At 42.9% G+C, this 24,246-nt stretch overlaps 2 protein-coding genes across 2 annotated transcripts in view; one reads left to right on the forward strand and one right to left on the reverse strand.

Annotated features, from left to right (window-relative positions):
* Nucleotides 1-24,246, reverse strand: part of LOC140371792 (mitogen-activated protein kinase kinase kinase 11) — a 64,373-nt gene that overhangs the window by 9,397 nt on the left and 30,730 nt on the right. The window contains exons 3-6 of the mRNA XM_072459001.1: nucleotides 22,945-23,093; nucleotides 19,401-19,576; nucleotides 13,272-13,521; nucleotides 3,534-3,650 (exon numbers count right to left, since the gene is read on the reverse strand). Of these exons, the coding sequence (XP_072315102.1) occupies nucleotides 3,534-3,650; nucleotides 13,272-13,521; nucleotides 19,401-19,576; nucleotides 22,945-23,093 (692 nt within the window). The remainder of the gene's footprint in view (nucleotides 1-3,533; nucleotides 3,651-13,271; nucleotides 13,522-19,400; nucleotides 19,577-22,944; nucleotides 23,094-24,246) is intronic.
* LOC140372108 (putative ribosomal protein S6 kinase alpha-2) lies at nucleotides 6,622-12,930 on the forward strand. Its single transcript, XM_072459391.1, has 7 exons — nucleotides 6,622-6,673; nucleotides 7,067-7,242; nucleotides 7,515-8,153; nucleotides 9,497-9,692; nucleotides 10,053-10,133; nucleotides 10,206-10,306; nucleotides 12,202-12,930. The coding sequence occupies exons 1-7, from the start codon at nucleotides 6,622-6,624 to the stop codon at nucleotides 12,928-12,930; spliced, it is 1,974 nt and encodes a 657-aa protein (XP_072315492.1).

Below are 24,246 nucleotides of genomic sequence, written 5' to 3' on the forward strand. Positions count from 1 at the left end.
TCAGAAAAGGGACAGCGCATATTAATGCACAAATAAAAACACATGTAAATATGCCTTATTTTAGCTGCAGGCGAGTTTCCATCTGTTGTCCCTGGAAAATGATGTACCATTAAAGGTCACGCAATATAAAACACGACAGTACAGCAAATATCACAAAGCACGTGAGGTCCACAGAGGCCTGTACTACGAGGCTGGATTAGAGGGTTTGGCAGTACTACGAGCTGGATCACTTTCTTTCAGGGCAGATCTCTATGGTAACATGCTCTGAACTCATAACCAGCTCCAGACCGGGTTCAGTTGTCAAACAAGACGTCTTCTGCTGCTGTGAACGAGTGACAGACGGACAGACGGGGGACAGAGAGCAACAGAGGAATGAGGAAATACATCATGTTTAGTATTTATTCAAGAGGAACACTTTCCCATTATTTTTAATCATAATGTCTAACATTAAAGGTGACATATCAGGGAGAGGAGGGAGGGAGAAGGGGGAGTGGTGAGGCGCGGTTGTTGCTACCCCCCGTCAATGTGCAGATTCAACGAAAGGATATCGTCTGTTCTGTAGCTAAAAACTGCGGGAATCAATCAAAAAAACACTTTGGGCACACATAGTAGCACTGTAAGAAGGTTAAATGCTCTGAAAAGTCGATTTTGCATAATATGGGACCTTTAAATACATGCAATTAAAAATGAAATACTGTAACTGTGCACATGGCTCAGACTTCAGAGCCAGTCCTTCAGTCCATGGCATGACACTTGTGCTTTAGTTTGTTTTATTTATGAATGATCAAATGAACTTCCTCATGTGACTTGTGAGGTCGTGATGCCAACTCCACATCAACTCCTTTGTTTCCTTTGGCTTTTTTATATTCCCTTCTTTTAATTCCTCATATATTTCATGATTAACATTTTGTGCACTGCTCTTTCCATCTGCATTGTTCTGATTGGTCATCTGGCACTTGACCACACCCCCTGCTTCATTCATAAAATCCGGGTTTAGCATCCAGAGACGCTCATGTCTGGGTTTATCTTTCCGGGCAAACGTATCCGGGATAAGTTCAGCCAGCTTCACACAATGGTCTACAATAGGCCTAAACCAGCACTGCGGTCGTTTTAAATCATGTCTAACCAATAGGAAGACAAGACACTTTAAATGAAGCAAAAACTAGAGCTGGAATCTGAGAACCAACAGCAGACGATACATCCAACTCCACAGGGCATGACGTCTGGTTCGTGATGGATTAAAATACTTTTTAATCAGATGCAGACAGTGCACATCAGTTTGAATTTGTCATTCATTGCCGCGTTCACATTATACACTGCGCAAAACACATTTCTGTCTAGTATAAGAACAAAAAGGATTACGTTTTAAAAATCTGGCGGTTTGTACATGCAGGAGATTCATATTAGTTGCAGAATGAATTGCATGATTTAAATGTTTTTGTATGACTGAACAAGACCAAAACTTAAAAAAGAATGAGTTGATTAAATAATAACTAAAAATAAAATTAATTTCTTACTTTCAAGACCTAATCAAAATTTCTTGGCGAAACCACTGGACTGTGAAACGACGGCGCTCCAGTTCCAGCTCCCAACACGGCTCTTTGGTTATTCATATTATTTTCATATTTGGGCTTGTATTTCCTCCCATAACAAGGCCATTAGCTGTATTCAGGCGCGATTCACAGTGGAACCAATCACCACACACACAATGTACCAGGCAACACTCACACGTGGCAATATACAAAGAAAAGAGAGGAGCTCGGATGGAGATGACGTGACATTATGGCTTTGGTGTGGAGAAGATTGGAAGGTAGAACATGTTTGGTAAATTATTGATGTAGCATTAATCAAAAGAGCAGTCATTAAAACTAATTCAGGGCAACAATAGACAAAAGTATTGTTTAATCGGACAAAAACTCTCAAAACGAGTAAATTGTGTATTTGTATGTAAAAATGTCATTTGTTTCCTCAAAATTTTAAATCCTGGTAAATTTGGATAACAAAAAAAAATATTTCAGTTCAGTTCGAAATTTCTAAATAAAAAGGTTCTATTACGGTTGAATTTGAAGGTTTGTAAAATCTAAGCACTGAATGTGTCTGTACATTCAGTGCTTAGATTTTACAAACCTTCAAATTCAACCGTAAAAAAATCATAGGGAAAAATTCACAGTAAAAAAAACAAACAAAAGAACAGTGAGTATGAAGAGGCGGGCGGGGCTGATCAATCCTGCAGTTTTGAACAGGACCTGATTCTATTATTAAGCCGTTTTAGATCAATATCGCAGTTAAACAATGTAAAAAATTTAAATTCATGATTGAACAATGTTGTAGTTTGATACTAAGCGCCAGAAAAAAAGCACAATATGTCCTCTTTAACATCAGTTGTCTACATTTTACCTCTCGTTGTTGTCGTTAGCCCCTCATTATTAGCTTAGCTGTTACTCTGCAGGAAACACAATACAGCAGAACGCGCAACACAATTTTATACTTCCCAACAACAACAACCTCTTTTTATATCAACCACAGCTGTAATTGTTTGCTCGTAAATCCATTTCATTGGCCTATTGCTAAACCACAAATTTGCAACAGTGGCCTGCAACTTATTCTTCCTTTCTCGTTGTAAAATATACAGTATCAACAGAATAAAGGTGAAATCCAAAGCCAATTTCTTTATTTTCTTTTTTATATAACACTATATCTGCAGCAAGCATGAGCGTTGCAAACACGGTGGAACGTTTCCCCCTGCTGGTGTAATAGTGGAACTGCAACGGGAGAGAAAAGAGTCTTGTATTACGGGGAGTGTGGGAATACGTGGACGGCTGAAAAGAGAGACTCAGTGCAGCCCGGTGGTGGAGTGGTTAAGGCGCAGCACACATATGCCAGGCTCAAAGTCATCCCCCATTTCACACTTTCCTCTCCTGTCTAATAAAGCCTACGGGCCAAAAAACATTTAAAAAAGAGAAAGACTGAGAAAGAAAGCGAGGACGGTAGAGGCCCAAGGCGGGGACAGACTAAAAGACAAAATATGTGGGTGTTTGGAGGAACATGAAAGAACAGTGCAGCTGCAGTGTCTTTGAGGTGAGAAATCATTCCTTTACAGCACTTCTCATTATAAATGTGTTCGAAAGTGCAAAGATTTTGGTTGATTTTGTCTGTGCCATCGTTGCAGAGATGAAAAAGTAAATGAAATTCGAGTCTGTGCTACTCAACCTCGCGATGCGTAGATACAAATTAGCCTTTAGCTGTTTTCTATAAGCATGTGTCATTAAAAAGAGACATATTATGCTTTTTCAGGTATTGAAATATAACATAAGTAGATCATCATTTTATATTCTGTTCATTGTACAGTTAATCACAATATTGATCTATACGGCTTAGTAATAGAAAGAGGTCCACCGACTTCCTGTCCAAAACTGCAGAACTGATAAGTCTCTTCCTAGGGCTTTAAACAGTCTGCCCACGAAAGCAAAGTGGTGGTTAGTTACCGATGTTAAATACAGTACTGTTGTTGTTGTTGTTGTTGTTGTACTCACATTGAATTGCTCGTAATCTGGGTCCGAAAGAAGGAGACGAGCCGGAGCCTAAATCAGGTGAATTCCTGCGCTTCTCCAGACCCGGGGACGCCTGCACCGTGATCTTATGGATGAAGTCTGAAAGCACAATGACGTTTCATGAAATCACAACATTCTTCATTTCTGGAGTATTTTTGAACCCACAATCGCAAAAAAACACCGTTACCGTTATACAGTGGTGGAAGATGTACTCAAATGTGTTACTTAAAACTGGGGTGTCAGACTTTGTTTAGTAAATGAGTACATTTTGTGTTTTCCCTCAAAAGTCAAAAACTAGACTGTTGCACACTGTCTCCATCTCCGTCTCTATCTATGTCTCGACAAACCTAAAATAAGGGGTATAAAAGCTTCGCACTGATTGGCTATGCTTGGGGGGGTCCACCCCAGTTTCACTTTCGCCATCTGAAAAAAAAAGCCGTTTTGAAGCTAGGCCTCTTTTTTTAACATGTATTCTGAAAAATGATGCAATTGGATATCAACAAGGGTTTGTGAGAGCTTGAGACACACATTTATACTTCCGGTTCCACAGTGTGAAAATCAGGGACCACAGCTTTAAGTAAAAGTATAGACAAGAGCAAAAATGAAATAAGTATAAGTAGTACATAAAATGTGCTTAAGTAAAAGTAAAGTTAAGTAAAAAGTAAAAGTACTTGTTTTAAAGTACTTCAAGTATTTCATACAGTTTGAGAAAGGTTGAAGCATTAAAGGTGGGGATTTTGATAAAGATTTGTGCTGGTATTCAATGGTAGTCAATTCAAATAAATCTATTGATTTTTCTAGTGAATTGTATGCATATATTTTTTGTTTTCTCAACTATAAAAAATACAGTATTTAACTGTTATTTGAACTCCCCCATAGTTATGCTTGAAGTATAATATGGTTTCAGGGTTATCAAATTTGATAGCAAACCAACACAGCAGATCAAAAATACATGGAAAAAACATTTTAATTATTTACTTGCACTCACGCAATATGCAAAGTTTTTGTACTCTCTAACACACTTCCATAGGCTTTCATGAATAATAGATGATCTGGACCAGTAAACTGCGTTCACCAACATGACCATTGGAAAGCCTTTACTTTATGCTAACGTAGCAACTTCTTAAGGCTAACCCTTAGAGTGCATGGATTTTTACGTGATTAATGTATAGGGATTAGTTGCATTTTTTGGTTAAAAGGTTCTAGTTGAATAATGAAGAAGGCTTCATAAAAAGAAGTGCAGTACAGCTAAGCAAACATATTTAATTTGTGTTCATTAATATTTGTTCATGTAATTTTTTTATTTATTTTGCGCATAAGAAAAAACAACAAAAATACAGTCAATAAGGAGTACATCGCTTGGGCAAAACAAGACCAGGAACTGATAAACCACGAGGCCTGATAAAGAGGTTTCTTAACGATTATGTGAAGGAACGTGTTGAAGGCTGAAAAGGTTAAAGGAGACGTCCAGTTCAAAGGCAAGCGCGTCTTCTTTGCCCCAGACGTCCCATACGAGGTTCGTCAACAGGAAAAGTTCCACCACATCTGCGAAGAACTCAGGAAGTGAATACTGAGACATTGGTTTTCTTTCCCAGAGACTCTTCTGGTAACTTTTGAAGGACAAAATACGTGCTCAGAACACTGGGAGAGGCAGACATGCTCCAAAGGGAAATGAAAAATACAGATAACTGAACAAACTTTATTTGAGCTCAAATCAGAGGGTTACTATACTTGTGTTACCCAGAATAAGAAGCTCAATGGAAAAATATTGAGAGTAATGATGTGCCGGGGTTCCTGTACAGGCCTTACTGGGAGATGATAAACACTTGAGTCATATGGAACATTTGGAGAACCCTTGGGTGAAATCTAGGCTTACAACATGGAAGGAGATCATCAAAACAAAGATGTTAAAATCTAAAACTGGTTGACTTATGATCAAAATGATCAAAATGTCACACCAAACAACACAGTCTCAAGATTTGATATGTTGAAAGAATTTTTCAACTTTGAGAAACAGGACGTTTATATGCATTTACAAATAAGGAGTTATTATAACCAAGAAATTGAGTCAATAGCCCTTTGACGGAAATATTTATTTGAGCTTAAATCAGAACTTTCAAGGGAAATATTATCTAAATTAAACAAATGTATTGACGATTTGGGCAGCCACTCTGCTAATTACATTAAGGATAGATGGGATTCTAAACATTCTCAACATATCAGGAGAAATCAAAGGGTTGTTCAGTTGGCTTTTATTTTCTTGTGTATTTTAAATGGAAAATAATCATAAAAATTATGCATGAAATATTTGTAAGCATCATTCAAATCTGTCTCTAGATCCACTTGGTCCCAAGAAGTATTGCTTAAAGGCGCAATGGACGATTTTTCGGCGATTTGAAAACGCAGGCGGAAGTGCGCATGTGCACTCCCCTGTGCGGACCGATACCGTTTGTTTATTAACGTAACGGAGCGCATCGCATCTCTCGTCTCCCGTAGATTTCTGTCCACTTCTGCGTCAGCTCGAACTGTCTTTCTCCGTCTTCATTTTGCCCCGTACACTGAGGGAACTATATTATGATAGATCCATGCGCTTAGGCACGCGGAAACGTGGGGACGAACCGCACGCGGCTGCAGGTGAGCGGTAGGTGCATTTTATGATTGATACGTGGCAGGACAAATGATTTATCCACGCCACGAAGAAATATGACAAAAAATTTGCTGAAAAAATCGTCCATTCCACTTTAAGTTTAAACTTTCCACATTACATTTGACGTTGGAAGATTTAAGAAATTCACTTGGTGCTTTGTGGCGATGATGTCACAAAGCGCCAACATTTCGCAAGTCAAAGCCTGAATTCTAAATGGTCATCACTGCTCACTGCTTTGTTACTCACGACTCGGTAAATGCACCTTTTCAGTGTGCTGCCAACAGCCATTAAAAATAACACAACAACAACAACAACAAAATCACAGTTTCTTGTCTGTTTCTGAAAGAACCACACGTTTACACAATTTTCTCCTCAACTCAATCAAAACTACTTGTCTTTGTGAGTTTTAAAGTGCTCTCAAACATGCCTAAATGCAAACGCAGATCCAGCGCTCAGATTTCCAACTGTGAGGAAGGTAAGTTAACGGCGCACAAGTACAGTGTGATACAATTATGGGCCAGATACACTGTACTCTCACGCATTTTGACAATACAACTTTTAGATTTTTAGATTAGCATTTATTTACCTAAACAAGGGGAAAAAACACATGTCTGGTGGGTTTTTCTTGCAAGTTTAAGGGAAAACAAGAGCTGATAAACCCTAAAATCCATTAATTTCCCATCAAAAACAGTTTATTGTACAGTTGACTTATTGTAAAATGAGTAAACGCAAATTAACAGCCATTAGAAGCACTAAAAATGAAAAGAAAAAGTAGTCAATACTAGTAATATGGCAGTTAAGATGTTAAACTAAAACATGTAACATACAAATCATATCAGTTGACATTTGTTGATCTTTTGCCCCGGAGAGAAAAAGTACAAGCCTGCACAGGCTGACCAGGCTCAACAGCACCACCCCTTGACCCAGCTGGGCCCTGTGAAAGGTCTAGATGGCTTTATTGCCAAATACAAGCAGGGCAAGAAGATGGGGGGCGGAGCCTTTGGCTTAGTCTACAGCGGCGAACGAAAGTCCGATGGTCTAATGGTAAGACAAGTCCATCATTTTGTATGAACTGTGCTCTACAAATAAACTTTGATTGATTTATTGACAGATTATCTATACTGACTTAATTACATATTATCAGTATTAAAGTATTATTAGTATTACTAGTCCTTAAAAGTATGACAAGTTAGACTACAAAAAAGAAATGCCAGTTTAGGGTTAAGTTCAGGGCTAATGCTTAGGCTGCCCTTTATCTGTATGACTTATTATCTGCTGTAATAATGAAAACTAAGCCTTTTTTATTTCATTTACAGATTGCCATCAAGCATCTCCCGAAGAAAGAGGTGGACTTCATCTTTCTGGCCGGACAAGGAGAGCTGCTCCAAGTCCCTGAGGAGGCCTACCTCATGGCCAAAGCTGCTGGTGGACCTGACAACCTGGGCCAATGCGCTGCTGTCTCTCTACTCGACTGGTTCATGTTAAGCACAAGGATCATTATTGTGATGGAGAGACCCGACCCTTCCATGGACCTCGCACACTACAGTGTCAACCCTCTGTCTGAAGACACCGTTAGGAACATCATGAGACAACTGGTCCTGGCGGTGATCGACCTCCACAATAAGAAGGTGTTCCACAGAGACTTGAAGCTCGACAACATCCTCATCCAAGATACAGAGGACGGCATTCGAGTTCGGATCATTGACTTTGGAAGTGGGTGTATTGCAAGTGCGATGCCTTACACTACTTTTATGGGCTGTCCAAGCAGCATTCCACCGGAGCTGTACCTGGAACATAAATACAGGGCCGGTCCATCTTCTGTGTGGCAGATCGGGGCAGTGGCTTTCAACCTGCTCAACGGAGACCGCCGCAAATTTGACACCAATAAGTGGTTACTCGGAAAGTTGAGCATGGAAACCAGTACGGCGTCTAAAGAGGGGAAACATTTCGTCCAGGTGTGTCTGGAAAAGAATTCCTCTAAAAGATTTTTTTTGGAAGACTTGGAGAGACACCCATGGTTTTCCACCACGACTTAAGCTGCTGCAAAAGACTCTGTCTCATTTAATGTAGAAATAAAAGTCCAAAGAAATTATTTCAGAACTTTTTCCACCTTTAATGTGACCCTATAACCACGGTGTAGCATGGTGGTGGTAGCATCAAGCTTTGGGGCCGTTTTTCCTCCTGCCTTAGTCAAGGTGGGGGGAATTATGAAGGGTTCCAAATACCAGTCAATGTTGGCACAAAAACTTCAGGCTTCTGCTAGAAAGCTGAAGATCAAGGAACTTAACTTATTTTTATATATCCACTGAATGTCTGGAAAGACTAACAGTATACATCTGGTGGGTGTCATTGAAGTTAGTAAAACTCTGAGGTCAATTGTTCTGATCAAAACACAGAAGAAGGGTGCAGTAACATCATATTAATAATGGTCCATGAACTGACTTAAGTATTAAGTATCAGAAAAAAATATATATGCGACTTTAGGAGGAAACTAGGAAAAATATGTTCAAAAACATGCCATGAGCTAAAAAGAAGGTTTATGAGTAAATTTAGTGTATTTGATGAAAACACTCTTTTGTCCATAATGTGCTCCACCAAGATCTTCAGCTTCATCTGGGTCAAATGTAGTAAAAATATTTTCGTCACGTGACTTTTGCGTTCTGAATAACTAATCTAGACTAATCGATTAGCATAATGATCATCAGCCCTATAACAAATGTCTGTAAATTAAATATAGCCAAAGCTAATATCCATCTTTAGCCCCCTCCTAGACACAACCTACATAATTCATAAAAACATGGCAGACCAACAAATTACACTCAAACACAGGTATAAATTACCACATTAGATCAGATAAAGGCCCAATGAGGAAGGTTTTTCCAATAAAGAGAGCAGCTGCTAAAATGCCATTAGAAAACTAGTAGTAGTAGTAGTAGTAGTAGTAGTAGTAGTAGTAGTAGTAGTAGTAGTAGTAGTAGTAGTAGTGGTAGTGGTAGTGGTAGTGGTGGTGGTGGTGGTGGTGGCGGTGGCGGTGGCGGTGGCGGCGGCGGCGGCGGCGGCGGCGGCGGCGGCGGCGGCGGCGGCGGCGGCGGTGGTGGTGGTGGTGGTGCGGTTGGCATCCAATTGTTGCATTACCGCCAGACTATATTTATTTTCCCATTGGGTGAAGTGTCTTGCCAACGGGTGCTTTATGACATCATGCCGGACGATGATGTCACAAAGCACCCACATTCCGCCAGTCAAAGCCTGCGTTCTATAAGACATCATCACTGCACACTGCTGATTGGTTACTCTTAAGAATAAAGTAGGTGGCGGCAAATGCACCTTGGCAGACGACTTCCAACCGCCATTTGAAGCAAGAACAACAAAAACAACTACACATTTCTCCTCAACTCAATCAAAACTACTCGACTTTGTGAGTTTTAAAGTGCTCTCAAACATGCCTAAATGCAAACGCAAGTCCAGCGCTCAGATTTCCAGAGGAAATGAGGAAGGTAAGTGAACGCCACACACAAAAACACTCACTTGTTTTAACAATACAGCAATTGGATTAGATTAGAATTTATTTACCCAGACAATGGGACAAACACGTGTCTGGTGGATTTCTTCCAGGTTTAATGCACAACGAGTTATTCTTATTCGAGAGAATATTTTAAGGGTGGCAACATGTTGAAGATTGCCAAAAATGTAGAAAACTGTTGACAAAAATCCACCATTTCACTATCATAAACAGTTACTACAGGTACTGTAAATGACATGAAAAATGAGTCAGGAGATTATGGCAGTTAAGAAGTTATAATTAAAAACATGTAACATTCGAAACATATCAGTTGACAATTGTTGATCTTTTGCAGGTACGAGCCCAAAAGTGAAAAAATCCAAGTCCAACAAGGCTCAACAGCGCCACCTCTTGACCCAGCTGGCCCCTGCTGGAGGTCTGGATGACTCTGATGCTAAATACAAGGCTCAACAGCGCCACCTCTTGACCCAGCTGGCTCCTGCTGGAGGTCTGAATGACTTTAATGCCAAATACGAGCTGGGCAATGTGCTGGGGTGCGGAGCCTTTGGCGCGATCTACAGTGGCGTGCGCAAGTCCGACGGTCTGATGGTAAGGACAAGTCCATGATGTCAGCAGAACATGCCAACATTTCTTGGGTGAAATGATTAATTGACAAATTGGGATTTTGAGTTAAATTTTGACATTTGTAAGTGTTAGCTGGAATAGACTCTAAAACTTATTTAAAAAGAAACTAAGACTGTAGCATCAACCAAAAATGTAAAAATATATCTATTTCAGATTCATCAATAATACACTTTATTCATAAATATTCTCTTTCTAGAAGCCTTCACTCACCATATTTCAGCCTTTATTTGCACAAAATACAATATAAAGTCCATTTGACACTTGATAACTTTGACAATGATAGTTAGATGTTTGTGGATTCAATTCATCAAGTGAAGGTTACATTGTAACATGAGATATTTACACAGAAATATGGTCACTACCATGGACCATGCACATGTTGACTTTTGACCCATGAGTCAGGTCTGGCCCAGAAAGTTTAATTTCAATGTGGCAGATTCTAAACTAAAGACTGTGAATATGAGTCTGATTGTAATCAAACTCACAGCGTTTGAAGCTTAAACTATAAATGTGTCCCTTGGACAGTGCTTCCACTGACGTCCTCTCCAGCGCGTCAAACGCTTGCACTTCCTGATAGATTGCCCCCCGGTGGCCGTTAGGCAGTAACAATCTATAAATTAGATGCACCGTTATAATGACCGCAGGGTTCAAAGTGTGGGGAAAAGTAGCGGCTTAAAGTCCGTAAAGTACGGTATATACGGTATTTTGTCCATCCATCCATCTTTTTCCGCTTACCCAGGGCTGGGTCGCAGGGGCAACAGTCTAAGCAGGGACTCCCAAACTTCCCTCATCCCAGACACTTCCTCCAGTTCTTTCGAGGGATCCCAAGGCGTTACCACGGTACCCAAGAGACATAGTCCCTTCAGGGTGTCCTGGGTCTTCCCGGGGACTTTTCTCGGTGGGGCATGCCCAAAACACCTCCCCAGGGAGGCGCCCAGGAGGCATCCAGAACAGATGCCCGAGCCACCTCAGCTGGCTCCTCTCGAAGTGGAGGAGCAGTGGCTCTACTTCGACTCAGCTCCTTCCCCACAACAGTCCGATGCAGCGACCGCATCACTGCAGCCGCTGCACCGATCCAACTGTGTTCTCACGTCTCACGTTCAATCCTTCATTCATTCGTGAACAAGACCACGAGATACTTGAACTCCTCCAATTGGGGCAAGGACTCCCCACCCACCTGGAGAGGGCAAGCCACTTTTCTTCGGTTGAGAATGGCCTTGGATTTGGAAGTGCTGATTCTCATCCCAGCCGCTTCACACTCGGCTTCAAACCGTCCCAGTGCATGTTGCAGGTCCGGGTTTGATGGAGCCATCAGGACAATATCGTCTGCAAACAGCAGAGATGAGATCCTGTGGTCCCCAAACCGGACACCCTCCGACCCCTGACTGCGCCTAGAAATTCTGTCCATAAAAACAATGAACAGAACCGGTGACAAAGGGCAGCCCTGAGGAGTCCCACATGCACTGGGAACAGGTCTGACTTACTGACAGCAATGCGAACACAGCTCCTGCTCCGGTCTTACAGGGACCGGACAGCCCTAAGCAAAGGGCCCCTGGACCCCATACTCCCGGAGCACCCCCCAAAGACACCCCGAGGGACAAGGTCGAAAGCCTTCTCCAGATTCAGAAAGCACTTGTGGACTAATAGGGTGAACTTCCATGAACCTTTGAGCACCCGATGGTGATCGGTTGATAGCTCTGCCCCTCTCTTCACCTAACACCTAACATGTCAACTATTATTTAAGACATTTCTTTAATGCCAGTTCAGGGTTAAGTTCAGGGCTAAATGCTTCCTCTGTATGTAAATTATGATCACCTGCTGTAATAAAGAAAACTGAACCCTTTTTATTTCAATTACAGATTGCCATCAAGTATTTACAAAAGGAAGAGGTGGACTTCACCTTTGTGGCCGGACAAGGAGAGCTGCTCCAAGTCCCTGAGGAGGCCTACCTCATGGCCAAAGCTGCTGGTGGACCTGACAACCTGGGCCAATGCGCTGCTGTCTCTCTACTCGACTGGTTCATATTAAGCACAAGGATCATTATTGTGATGGAGAGACCCGACCCTTCCATGGACCTCGCACACTACAGTGTCAACCCTCTGTCTGAAGACACCGTCAGGAACATCATGAGACAACTGGTCCTGGCGGTGATCGACCTCCACAATAAGAAGGTGTTCCACAGAGACTTGAAGCTCGACAACATCCTCATCCAAGATACAGAGGACGGCATTCGAGTTCGGATCATTGACTTTGGAAGTGGGTGTATTGCGACTGAAATGCCTTACACTATTTTCATGGGCTCTTCAGGCAGCATTCCGCCGGAGCTGTACCTGGAACATAAATACAGGGCCGGTCCAACTTCTGTGTGGCAGATCGGGGCAGTGGCTTTCAACCTGCTCAACGGAGACCGCCGCAAATTTGACACCAATAAGTGGTTAATCGGAGAGTTGAGCATGAAAACCAGTACGGCGTCTAAAGAGGGGAAAACATTCGTCCAGGTGTGTCTGGAAGAGAATCACTCTCAAAGAATTAGCCTGGAAGACTTGGAGAGACACCCGTGGTTTTCCACCATGACTCAGGCAAATTAAGCTGCTGCAAAAGACTCTGGACTTTTATTTCGGACATGTATTAAATACTGTGGATATAAAAAGTCTACACACCTCCGTTAAACGTGACTATAAAGTGTACCTTAGCTTACCAAACCAACTGTATTACATAAAGAGAGGTGCACAGCAGAAGTAAATGCAGGAAAACTGAATGATAGGTTCCTGTTCATTCTAGCGACACAAACTTGGAATTACTCAACAGTCTCATGATTAAAAAGTACCATTTAGGTATGATTTAAAGTTTATTTTGTAACGTTTTGGTGTCGGGTGCCATTAATCCTAACCGTCCCAAACAGGCCAACCCAAAAGTAACCTCTGTGTACCTTGGGGCATGCTGATCCTCTCGTTCCCGTTCTTGGCCTTGAGCTTGTGCTTCTTGAAGGTTCCTTTCCTCTTCTTGACGTTGGGTTTCTCCTGGTTGTGGTTGAGGTGGAGGATGAGGAGGCTGAGCTCGCGTTCGAACACGTCCTGCTCCCACTGGGCCAGCTGCTGCTCCCTCTGCCTCAGGAACTCCTCGTGAGACTTCTGCTCCAGCGCCGCCCGTTTCAGCTCCTCCTCGCGGCAACGCAGCTCCTGCAGGGGACAAACAGGAGGAGGAGGGATCAACCAATGTGAAGGGTATACAGAGCACTTTCATCTCCAGCATGGGACAATGTTTCTGTGAGCCAGAAACCTGACTAAAGGACATATGTGGAGCTTTGTGTGAAAATGTTAATGCTGCATTCCCGTAAGTTCATCAGAGGAGGGCGCTGTTGTGAACGTGGCTAAGCGGCGGTCTCTTGGGACGTGTGACCAGCTGTTTCACTTTCCATTTGATTCCAAAAGCAATATCCAGTCAGATTCCAACCATAAAGGAAAACAGTATATTTGCAACACTGTGGAAATGTCAACAGAATGATGATAATAAAAGTAAGGTGGTATCGAAAGTATTGTTTGTACATCCGCGGCTCATCTTCCAAAAGTTTTCTACGATTACTAGTTCAGTCCTGGTTTGGTCCTGATTTGGACCTGGTTTGTTCTGTTTGTATCCTGGTTTATTTCTAGTTCAATTCTGGTTCAGTACTGGATGGGCAATTTTGCCAATCAGATCAATGTGTTTTATTTTTCACAAAAATCGAATAAAGAAGTTCTCATTTTAACAAGTGTTGGAGAGATTTTATTTTTTAGATTTTATGCCAGTTAAAAGTGGTGGCAAGTTGAGCCCTCCCAAAAATCTGACCCTCAGGAAAATAATTGAATAACTGCCATAAACAGTGACAGAGGTTTTTCACAGCAGATAATTTGGAGAATACAAATGGCCCCCAAAATATCGATAACAATAGCAACTGTTGTGAATTCTACAAATCCGTTTCAGCCTTCGATTGGCATTCAGTTATACAAAAATGAAATATGAGTGTAATTTTAAAAGCCTAAATAATAATATTGTTGTGTTGTAAAAAGTTGCTGGGGACAAATAAAGTCAGTTTTCAGCTGCAGTAAGTGTGAACCATGCAGCAAGAATGTACGAGCGGTGGAGTCTGGAAGCTCTCGTACCTTCTGTTGTCCTGCATCACATCTGTGTTCTTTTACACCTCTGTGAGAAACGCTTGTCATTACGCAGAGCTACGGTGGCTTTACGGGGTCAACCAGGACAAAAGCTTAATTTCCAAACTATAAGCCACACCGGAGTATAAGTTGCACTAGCCAAAACATCCATAATAGAGAAGAAAAAAACATTTAAGTTGCACATAACATAACAAGTAATATCACATATAAGTAGCTCCGGAGTATAAGTATATAAGTGTAAATATAAACATTTACATATTAACAAGTATGCTTGACCATGAGTCTCACCCCCTGCAGGACACTGTCCGCTCTGGAGAGCAGCTTCAGTGAGAGACTGATCCACCCTCGCTGTGTGAAGGAAAGATTTCGCAGGTCTTTCCTTCTGCAGCTGTCAGACTTTATAACAAAAACTGTTTGTCCTACTGTGAAATTACTGTCGTGATTCATGTGCAATTACTGTGCAATTCATGTGCAGTTACTGTGCAATTCATGTGCAATTACTGTCGTGATCACATGCAATGGTATTTATTTATTATTCATTTTTATCTTTGTTATTTTTCCCCTCCATCCCTTGTTATGAAATGGGAGGTTTTGTCTATGGGAGTTTTTGTTTATAAGAGATCTTCTACTGAGAGTGTTTTTCAAACTTCCTATAAGTGATCTGTTCTTTTCTTCTGTATCTACCTCTGTATCTTCCTGCGTTGCATCAATGAAATTTCCCCATGTGGGACAATAAAGGATTATCTTATCTTAAATATAAGTCGCACCCCGGCCAAAACTATCAAAAGGTGCAACTTATAGTCCGGAAAATACGGTAATAGCTTGTTTGATTTAATTCACAAGGTTGTATGCATGTTTTAGTTTAGTCAAATACAAATAAAAACTGAAAAATGTCCCTTATGTCAACTAAATTATCCAAGCATTTTAATGTAGCTCCATCCATTACTCAGATTCACTGTATGTCATATTTCTTACAATCGCTAACATTATAGCTTTGCCTAAATGTTCAACAGTAGGACATTCAACAGGTGTTTTCTTTTCCAAAAAATACATGAATTCTTACTGTGAGTAGGCATAAAGTTGGCTAACTTCAATACTCTGCTCGACGGACAAATACTAAAACACACGACAACTACTACTGGAAAAGTTGGACCCCCGTAGGGGCGCTATAGCAGGAAGTTCTCTCAGGCTAACTCGCTAAGTAGAAGTGCAGGAGCAGGGTCAGATATGGAGACATGGACAGACACAGGTAAATCAGTTCACACTGGTCTTTAGATCAGACATGTGGTATAACCAGCCCATGGATCTATTAAAATACCAGCCCCACAATGGCATGAGAGCCGCAGAACCCGCAAAATTCGCGAAACCCATGGGTCAAGAGTAGAGATACACCGATCAATCGGCCGCCGATTTAAAAAGCCGGTTTTATGCTGAATCGGCCAGAATCGGTGACCGGCCGGTCCATGTCGTAATTGCCGGTTTTTGGCCGATCCAAACTGACCCGCATGCGCAGTGCGTAGCAGCTCAGCGCGCCCAGAGCAAAACAGCTAAAAACTACAAGACTCTTTCAGAGCGCGGCGGCCAAAGTGTCCAGTTTACATTAAAGTCTATGTAAACGTGTGTCGAACACCTCCTGCGTTTCCCGCGGCACGATTCCTGCTTTTTCGGCGTGGAGCGCGGCGCAGAGGGTGCGTTTTGCCGTTTTCCGCTCTAGACGCTTTGACAGGCGCATAAGCTTCAAAGCGTTAAAATTGTTCGTCGCAGAAAAGTTCAGATTTGTTCAACTTTGGTGGAACACAAGAAGGAGCGAGCCTGGAGGAGGATCAGAGGAGACTGGACTGTGGGGTAAGATATTACAACTTTGAGACGATTAAAATCTACGTGTTGATAGTTGATGCGGTCAAAATAATTTGCGCTGGTTTGTGTTTGACGAGTTCATGTGTTTATTCAGAGTCATCTGCAGAAGAGTAGGGACACATGAAGGGGCCAGAAGAAGCAGCAGCAGGGCTGTCAGAAGAGTTAGTTGTTGTTGTTGTTCTGCTCAACTAGCAGAGAGCTACGAGCTAATGCTAACAAGACATCTCATCCACCTGAAATGAGACTTTAAAAATACTCTGATGCATTTGAGATCACATTACGTAGATACAAAACTTAAATTACTGACTTGAACAGTGAAATGAGTGACTACAATCTAATGTCAGGACTATTTAATTGTCCCACAGCCTCAAAGAAATGTTCACACAATCAGCTGTGCTCTAGAATCTATAGTGCTCTAGAATCTATAGTGCACAGCTCATTGTGCTTCTAGTGAGTGTGTGAAGTTATCAAAGAGCTGATGAAACTGGAAAATCATATTGGCAACACATATGTGCCTCATTAAATATGCTGTATTATAATAGTAAAAGTTTGAATAATATTGCAGTAAATGTACTGGGCTAAAATATAACTGCTGTACAATGTTCTTTAAGATCTGGATTTGCCTTCAGCCCTCCCTGTTGCTCCTGCTCCTGCCCCTGCCCCTGTTGCTCCTGCCCCTGCCCCTGTTGCTCCTGCTCCTGTTGCTCCTGCCCCTGTTGCTCCTGCCCCTGTTGCTCCTGCCCCTGTTGCTCCTGCCCCTGTTGCTCCTGCCCCTGTTGCTCCTGCCCCTGTTGCTCCTGCCCCTGTTGCTCCTGCCCCTGTTGCTCCTGCTGCTCCTGCTCCTGTTGCTCCTGCCCCTGTTGCTCCTGCCCCTGCCCCTGTTGCTCCTGCCCCTGCCCCTGTTGCTCCTGCCCCTGTTGCTCCTGCTCCTGCCCCTGCTGCTCCTGCTCCTTCAGGGGATGCTGGCCCTTCTGCTGCACCCACTGGTGTGTAAAAAGCATTTGGTTGGATTACAATTTGTTTTTTAGCCTGTGTCATCTAAATTGCAATGTGTGTTTTTTTGTAGAACCACAAGGAAGAGGACCTGGAGCCAGAGTCCTCCAGCTTTGAGAGGGAGGTGCTGGCAGCGCTCTGGGACTGACCCTCCTCATGTTCCACCTGCTTCCTCTCCTGCAGAGGGTTCCAGCTCATTCAAAAGAATGTGTAAAATTACAAATGTATAAATTACTATATGAAAATAGTTCATTTGATTTCAATCTGGAACCATTGGAGCTGCATCTTCTGCAGGAGAAATGGACTCCTTTTTCCTCTGTGTCCCCCACTCTTCTCCAGGCCATATATTAGTTAGTATATAGTTCTGTATTTATATATTATATTTATTTTTCTTTTTTTCCACAAAATAAATTACATTTTATATTATAAAACGTGTGTCCTGTATACATGTAACTTTTTCACATATATAATACTGGGTAGTTTGTGGGAAAATCAGTGGCTAGATAGAAAATCGGTATCGGAAAAATTGGTTTTGGCAGGTCAGACCTCCTTAAAAACCGGAAATCGGTATGGGCCAAGAATTTTGGAATCGGTGCATCTCTAGTCAAGAGACAACCGTTGCATCACTACGGCATACTATCTTTCTGTCTAAATATCTCGTGCTACAGTGGCTTATATATGTACACATTTTTCTTCTTTTTAAATCCCATGGAGTGGCTTATAATTCAGGAGCGTTTGGAAGTCTGACTTTGACTGTACACACAGTGAGATCGTAACCATTAAACATCACTACGACAGTCAATAAAGCAGAGCGTCAGGAGCAGACACCGACACAAAGGAAGGATTCAAACATGGGCAATAGTGAAAAGGACAAATAATTACTTATTTCATTTTCATTTTTTGAAAACAGCTGTTGCCTCAGTAGGCGGGGCAGTATCTTTTTTTACACACCTCTCATGAAGCGAACGTTAAACTACAGTGTTCTCATCCATGTCCTTATTTTAATCCCCAAATCGATGAAGCCCAGTCCACAAAACATCAGCATGAATCCAGTGTAAAGCGTTCTTTACAAAAATAAACATTTAAGCGACTATATAAATCCTCATGTGAGTCTGTTTATAAATCCATGTTAGAGTCGGTGAAGCTGATGCAGATTATAGCTCATAGCTTTCTGTGCATTAAAAGCATTCACAATCGCACAGCATTTAAAAACACTTGTAACTAGAAGTGCAATGCTCTGAAATACCTGTCCAGAGTAAAGCTTTTGCGATACAAAAATGTGTGTTCAAGTGTATAAGTGTTTTTCAGACTTCCTATAAGTGATCTGTTCTTTTCTTCTGTATCTGCCTCTGTATCTACCTGCGTTGCACCAATGAAATTTCCCCATGTGGGACAATAAAGGATTATCTTATCTTATAACCAAAGCGCCTAAAAGTACTGATCACTCGTCAATCGATCATCAATAACAGCATGACACAATGTAGGACGCTGTGTTGACATGACGAGTCCTGCGGCTGTCTCAGATCGCGAGTCTGAAAGTGGGAGGAGCCACATGCGGTAAAATTAGCGTCACATTCACAGATTTGGACTTCCAAGGTCGACAGCTCCTAAACGCAAAAGTCTTTGCAGATCATTCACCTGCCAAAATATTCATATTTACACTGCCAAGTGACTACAACCTCGTTTTTAAAAATCAGATGCATATTTTGGGCGCAGCGAATTACACTTCTCCGAATGTGCAGCCGGAGCCGAGACGAGAGTACTTAGGGACCGTCATCAAATGTGCAGCCGGAGCCGAGAGCTTAGGGACCGTCATCAAATAGCAAAACCAAAAATTTAAACGTTTTAGCTGGAATGGAACGTCAACTAGAGCGTGTTTTGCTATGCAATTATCAAATTCCTGTACAAATTTGAAAAAAATAACGGATTGTTTAGCAGCACAGCTATACAAGAGAAAATCCTTAATCTGAGCCCTGGGTACTTACTTTTCCACAGCGCTTATTCTGATTCTGATCCCTTTACGCGAATGTTTGACACTTGCGTAAATTGTTGGTTACCTTCTCCTTGGCACGGAGCTGGTCAAACATGTCCTGGATCTCCAGTTTCCAGTCGTCCTGCAGCGAGTGGAAGGACTCGGGGGGCATCTCCTCCTTCACCTGCTGCTCCAGGGCCAGCAGCTGGGACAGGATGGAGCTGAAGGTGGGCCTGCGGTGAGGGTCCTGGTCCCAGCACTCTGACATACACACAACAACACGTACGAGATGTCACAACTGCAAAATGAAAAGTGCCAATAATGTGGACAGCAGACATTTCTATTCATCAGTGATATGTTGGGTCATTTTCACTTCAGGTCTACAGCCAATCCCCTGTCAGCAAAAGCATGTCATTCAGAAATTGGAGTAAGACTATTTTTTGGGAAGCAGACATTCATAGTCTGTATTGTTTAATTTACAAAACCTATAAATGTATGTCACTGTACAAGTAAAAGCATAACATCCCATAATGCCTCATTAGCACAACTAAACTTTTCAGTGCTTAAAGAACCACTTTTTGCGTCAGTTTGATCATAACATCAGTATTTACAAATGTCTCTAAACTCCTGCTGCATTCTAATTCTTATTTACATCCTCCACTGTGAGCCTGCTGAGTCATACTCTTCATTAACTTCCAGCGGGAGGCTCATGTATAATCTCCAAACACAACAAATATATCTCCCATAGTCAACGCTCGGGGGTGGCAAGAGTTTGTTCATTTTCATTTTAATAAAAGACGAGAAAACATTATGGGAAGGAAAACGTGATGTGAAACTAATGTGAGATTTACATAGAGGGACAGTTTGACAAAGGTGAAATGAAGACCAACTGAAACATGCGGCTTTCGCTTTACAACATCTGTCATTTTTAAAAGTAAAATTTAATGTCAAAACTACAAAAACAGTTGGTATATTTGCGAAATTAAATTTTTTATTGATATATTATATTGAAACAAAACATACATGCAGTAATTTACCAGTCAACTTTGTGAAAATAAATAAACATATATATTTTTTGAAAACTTAATTGGGAAAAAGGGTAATTCCATTTAAAAACATGATTTCATAGAAAAGTTTAAAATATGTTGTTACCGGTACTATTTTTCCAAAAGTGTAAAGTTATTTTGTAAACTTCATGTGGAGGGCAGAGGGAGTGTTCACCTGACATGAGCTGGGCAAAGGGTTCATGAGGAGGGCAGAGGGAGAGTGTTCACCTGACATGAGCTGGGCAAAGGGTTCATGAGGAGGGCAGAGGGAGTGTTCACCTGACATGAGCTGGGCAAAGGGTTCATGTGGAGGGCAGAGGGAGTGTTCACCTGACATGAGCTGGGCAAAGGGTTCATGAGGAGGGCAGAGGGAGTGTTCACCTGACATGAGCTGGGCAAAGGGTTCATGTGGAGGGCAGAGGGAGTGTTCACCTGACATGAGCTGGGCAAAGGGTTCATGAGGAGGGCAGAGGGAGTGTTCACCTGACATGAGCTGGGAAAAGGGTTCATGAGGAGGGCAGAGGGAGAGTGTTCACCTGACATGAGCAGGGAAAAGGGTTCATGTGGAGGGCAGAGGGAGTGTTCACCTGACATGAGCTGGGCAAAGGGTTCATGAGGAGGGCAGAGGGAGAGTGTTCACCTGACATGAGCTGGGCAAAGGGTTCATGAGGAGGGCAGAGGGAGAGTGTTCACCTGACATGAGCTGGGCAAAGGGTTCATGAGGAGGGCAGAGGGAGAGTGTTCACCTGACATGAGCAGGGAAAAGGGTTCATGTGGAGGGCAGAGGGAGTGTTCACCTGACATGAGCTGGGCAAAGGGTTCATGAGGAGGGCAGAGGGAGAGTGTTCACCTGACATGAGCTGGGCAAAGGGTTCATGTGGAGGGCAGAGGGAGAGTGTTCACCTGACATGAGCTGGGCAAAGGGTTCATGTGGAGGGCAGAGGGAGAGTGTTCACCTGACATGAGCTGGGCAAAGGGTTCATGAGGAGGGCAGAGGGAGAGAGTTCACCTGACATGAGATGGGCAAAGGGTTCATGTAGAGGGCAGAGGGAGAGTGTTCACCTGACATGAGCAGGGAAAAGGGTTCATGTGGAGGGCAGAGGGAGTGTTCACCTGACATGAGCTGGGCAAAGGGTTCATGAGGAGGGCAGAGGGAGAGTGCTCACCTGACATGAGCAGGGAAAAGGGTTCATGTGGAGGGCAGAGGGAGTGTTCACCTGACATGAGCTGGGCAAAGGGTTCATGAGGAGGGCAGAGGGAGAGTGTTCACCTGACATGAGCTGGGCAAAGGGTTCATGTGGAGGGCAGAGGGAGAGTGTTCACCTGACATGAGATGGGCAAAGGGTTCATGTAGAGGGCAGAGGGAGAGTGTTCACCTGACATGAGCTGGGCAAAGGGTTCATGTGGAGGGCAGAGGGAGAGTGTTCACCTGACATGAGATGGGCAAAGGGTTCATGAGGAGGGCAGAGGGAGAGTGTTCACCTGACATGAGCAGGGAAAAGGGTTCATGTGGAGGGCAGAGGGAGTGTTCACCTGACATGAGCTGGGCAAAGGGTTCATGAGGAGGGCAGAGGGAGAGTGTTCACCTGACATGAGCTGGGCAAAGGGTTCATGTGGAGGGCAGAGGGAGAGTGTTCACCTGACATGAGCTGGGCAAAGGGTTCATGAGGAGGGCAGAGGGAGAGTGTTCACCTGACATGAGCTGGGCAAAGGGTTCATGAGGAGGGCAGAGGGAGAGTGTTCACCTGACATGAGCAGGGAAAAGGGTTCATGTGGAGGGCAGAGGGAGTGTTCACCTGACATGAGCTGGGCAAAGGGTTCATGAGGAGGGCAGAGGGAGAGTGTTCACCTGACATGAGCTGGGCAAAGGGTTCATGTGGAGGGCAGAGGGAGAGTGTTCACCTGACATGAGCTGGGCAAAGGGTTCATGTGGAGGGCAGAGGGAGAGTGTTCACCTGACATGAGCTGGGCAAAGGGTTCATGAGGAGGGCAGAGGGAGAGAGTTCACCTGACATGAGATGGGCAAAGGGTTCATGTAGAGGGCAGAGGGAGAGTGTTCACCTGACATGAGCAGGGAAAAGGGTTCATGTGGAGGGCAGAGGGAGTGTTCACCTGACATGAGCTGGGCAAAGGGTTCATGAGGAGGGCAGAGGGAGAGTGCTCACCTGACATGAGCAGGGAAAAGGGTTCATGTGGAGGGCAGAGGGAGTGTTCACCTGACATGAGCTGGGCAAAGGGTTCATGAGGAGGGCAGAGGGAGAGTGTTCACCTGACATGAGCTGGGCAAAGGGTTCATGTGGAGGGCAGAGGGAGAGTGTTCACCTGACATGAGATGGGCAAAGGGTTCATGAGGAGGGCAGAGGGAGAGTGTTCACCTGACATGAGCAGGGAAAAGGGTTCATGTGGAGGGCAGAGGGAGTGTGTTCACCTGACATGAGCAGGGAAAAGGGTTCATGTGGAGGGCAGAGGGAGTGTTCACCTGACATGAGCTGGGCAAAGGGTTCATGAGGAGGGCAGAGGGAGTGTTCACCTGACATGAGCTGGGCAAAGGGTTCATGCGGAGGGCAGAGGGAGAGTGTTCACCTGACATGAGCTGGGCAAAGGGTTCCGGGCAGGTGGAGGGGATAGGGAGCGTGAGTTTGTTCACAGCCACTCCATAGGCCACAGCCAGACCGTCGATCCCTCTGTACGGAGCCTCTCCAGTCAGGAGCTCCCACAGAAGGACACCATAACTGTGGGGAAGACGACAATAGTTCAGTTCAGAAGTTGAAACTGTCACTTACACTTGAATATAAAGATGGATATGTTAACATTTATTGATTTGTCCAAGTCTATTGCTTCGAGATTGAAATTTTGAAAGCTGGTGTTGTCTCAGTCACCTCTTTTTGGCTCGAATTTTCTTAGCAAGCAATATTATTTTCATTTCTAAACTGTGAGGCATCTTTGAGTATCATGAAAAGTGTTATTTGTTATGTGGTATGTATAATCATAAGCTCTCCTATTGTTGCATGGTGATTTGGCAGTTGTTTTTAATGCCAGATGCATATAATAATGGTTTAATTTACGTTGCACATTTGAACACGTCCATTAGAGAAGACTGAAATATGAAGTTCTAAAGTAATACAAGAATCCCACACAGTTTGTAAAGGTTTCAACTTCAGGGTAATATGTGTTTTTGTAATACACAGGATCACTTGTTATTTGTAGTGGACTTTCTACGACCCCCAAAAAAGTATATTCCAATTTTGATTCAGCATGTTGAAAGCAAAAGTTTGAACCCCTTGGTTAGTAGGTACTAAGTTAATAAGTAAATATAATCTGAAAATTATTTTGAATTGAAATCTTATATTACTAATTCAGAAAAGTTATTGTCAATATTATTATTAATACACTTATTTTTCATATTCCAGAAAGGTTTACGGCAAGATACTTCACAAATAAGAGATTAGCATTTTAACTTTGGGTCAAATGAGCGTTGAGCGAACCAGGAAGTGCACTGTTAAAAGCCACAGTTTTATCTCAGGAGTGGTACAGTTTTAGCTCAGGAGTGGTGCAGTTTTATCTCAGGAGTGGTGCAGTTTTATCTCAGGAGTGGTGCAGTTTTATCTCAGGAGTGGTGCAGTTTTATCTCAGGAGTGGTGCAGTTTTATCTCAGGAGTGGTGCAGTTTTATCTCAGGAGTGGTGCAGTTTTATCTCAGGAGTGGTACAGTTTTATCTCAGGAGTGGTGCAGTTTTATCTCAGGAGTGGTGCAGTTTTATCTCAGGAGTGGTGCAGTTTTATCTCAGGAGTGGTGCAGTTTTATCTCAGGAGTGGTGCAGTTTTATCTCAGGAGTGGTACAGTTTTATCTCAGGAGTGGTGCAGTTTTATCTCAGGAGTGGTGCA

This window comes from Eucyclogobius newberryi, unplaced genomic scaffold (genome assembly GCF_026437365.1).
Source record: "Eucyclogobius newberryi isolate DKJ021-1_F unplaced genomic scaffold, fEucNew1.0.hap1 SCAF_22, whole genome shotgun sequence".
Classification (NCBI taxonomy): domain Eukaryota; kingdom Metazoa; phylum Chordata; class Actinopteri; order Gobiiformes; family Gobiidae; genus Eucyclogobius; species Eucyclogobius newberryi.

Coding starts and splice junctions, on each gene's coding strand:
- LOC140372108 (XM_072459391.1), top strand. CDS start 6,622: ATGCCTAAATGCAAACGCAGATCCAGCGCTCAGATTTCCAACTGTGAG. Junction 8,154..9,496: donor AGGGGAAACATTTCGTCCAG/GTGTGTCTGGAA, acceptor GTTACTCTTAAG/AATAAAGTAGGTGGCGGCAA. Junction 10,307..12,201: donor GCAAGTCCGACGGTCTGATG/GTAAGGACAAGT, acceptor TTTCAATTACAG/ATTGCCATCAAGTATTTACA.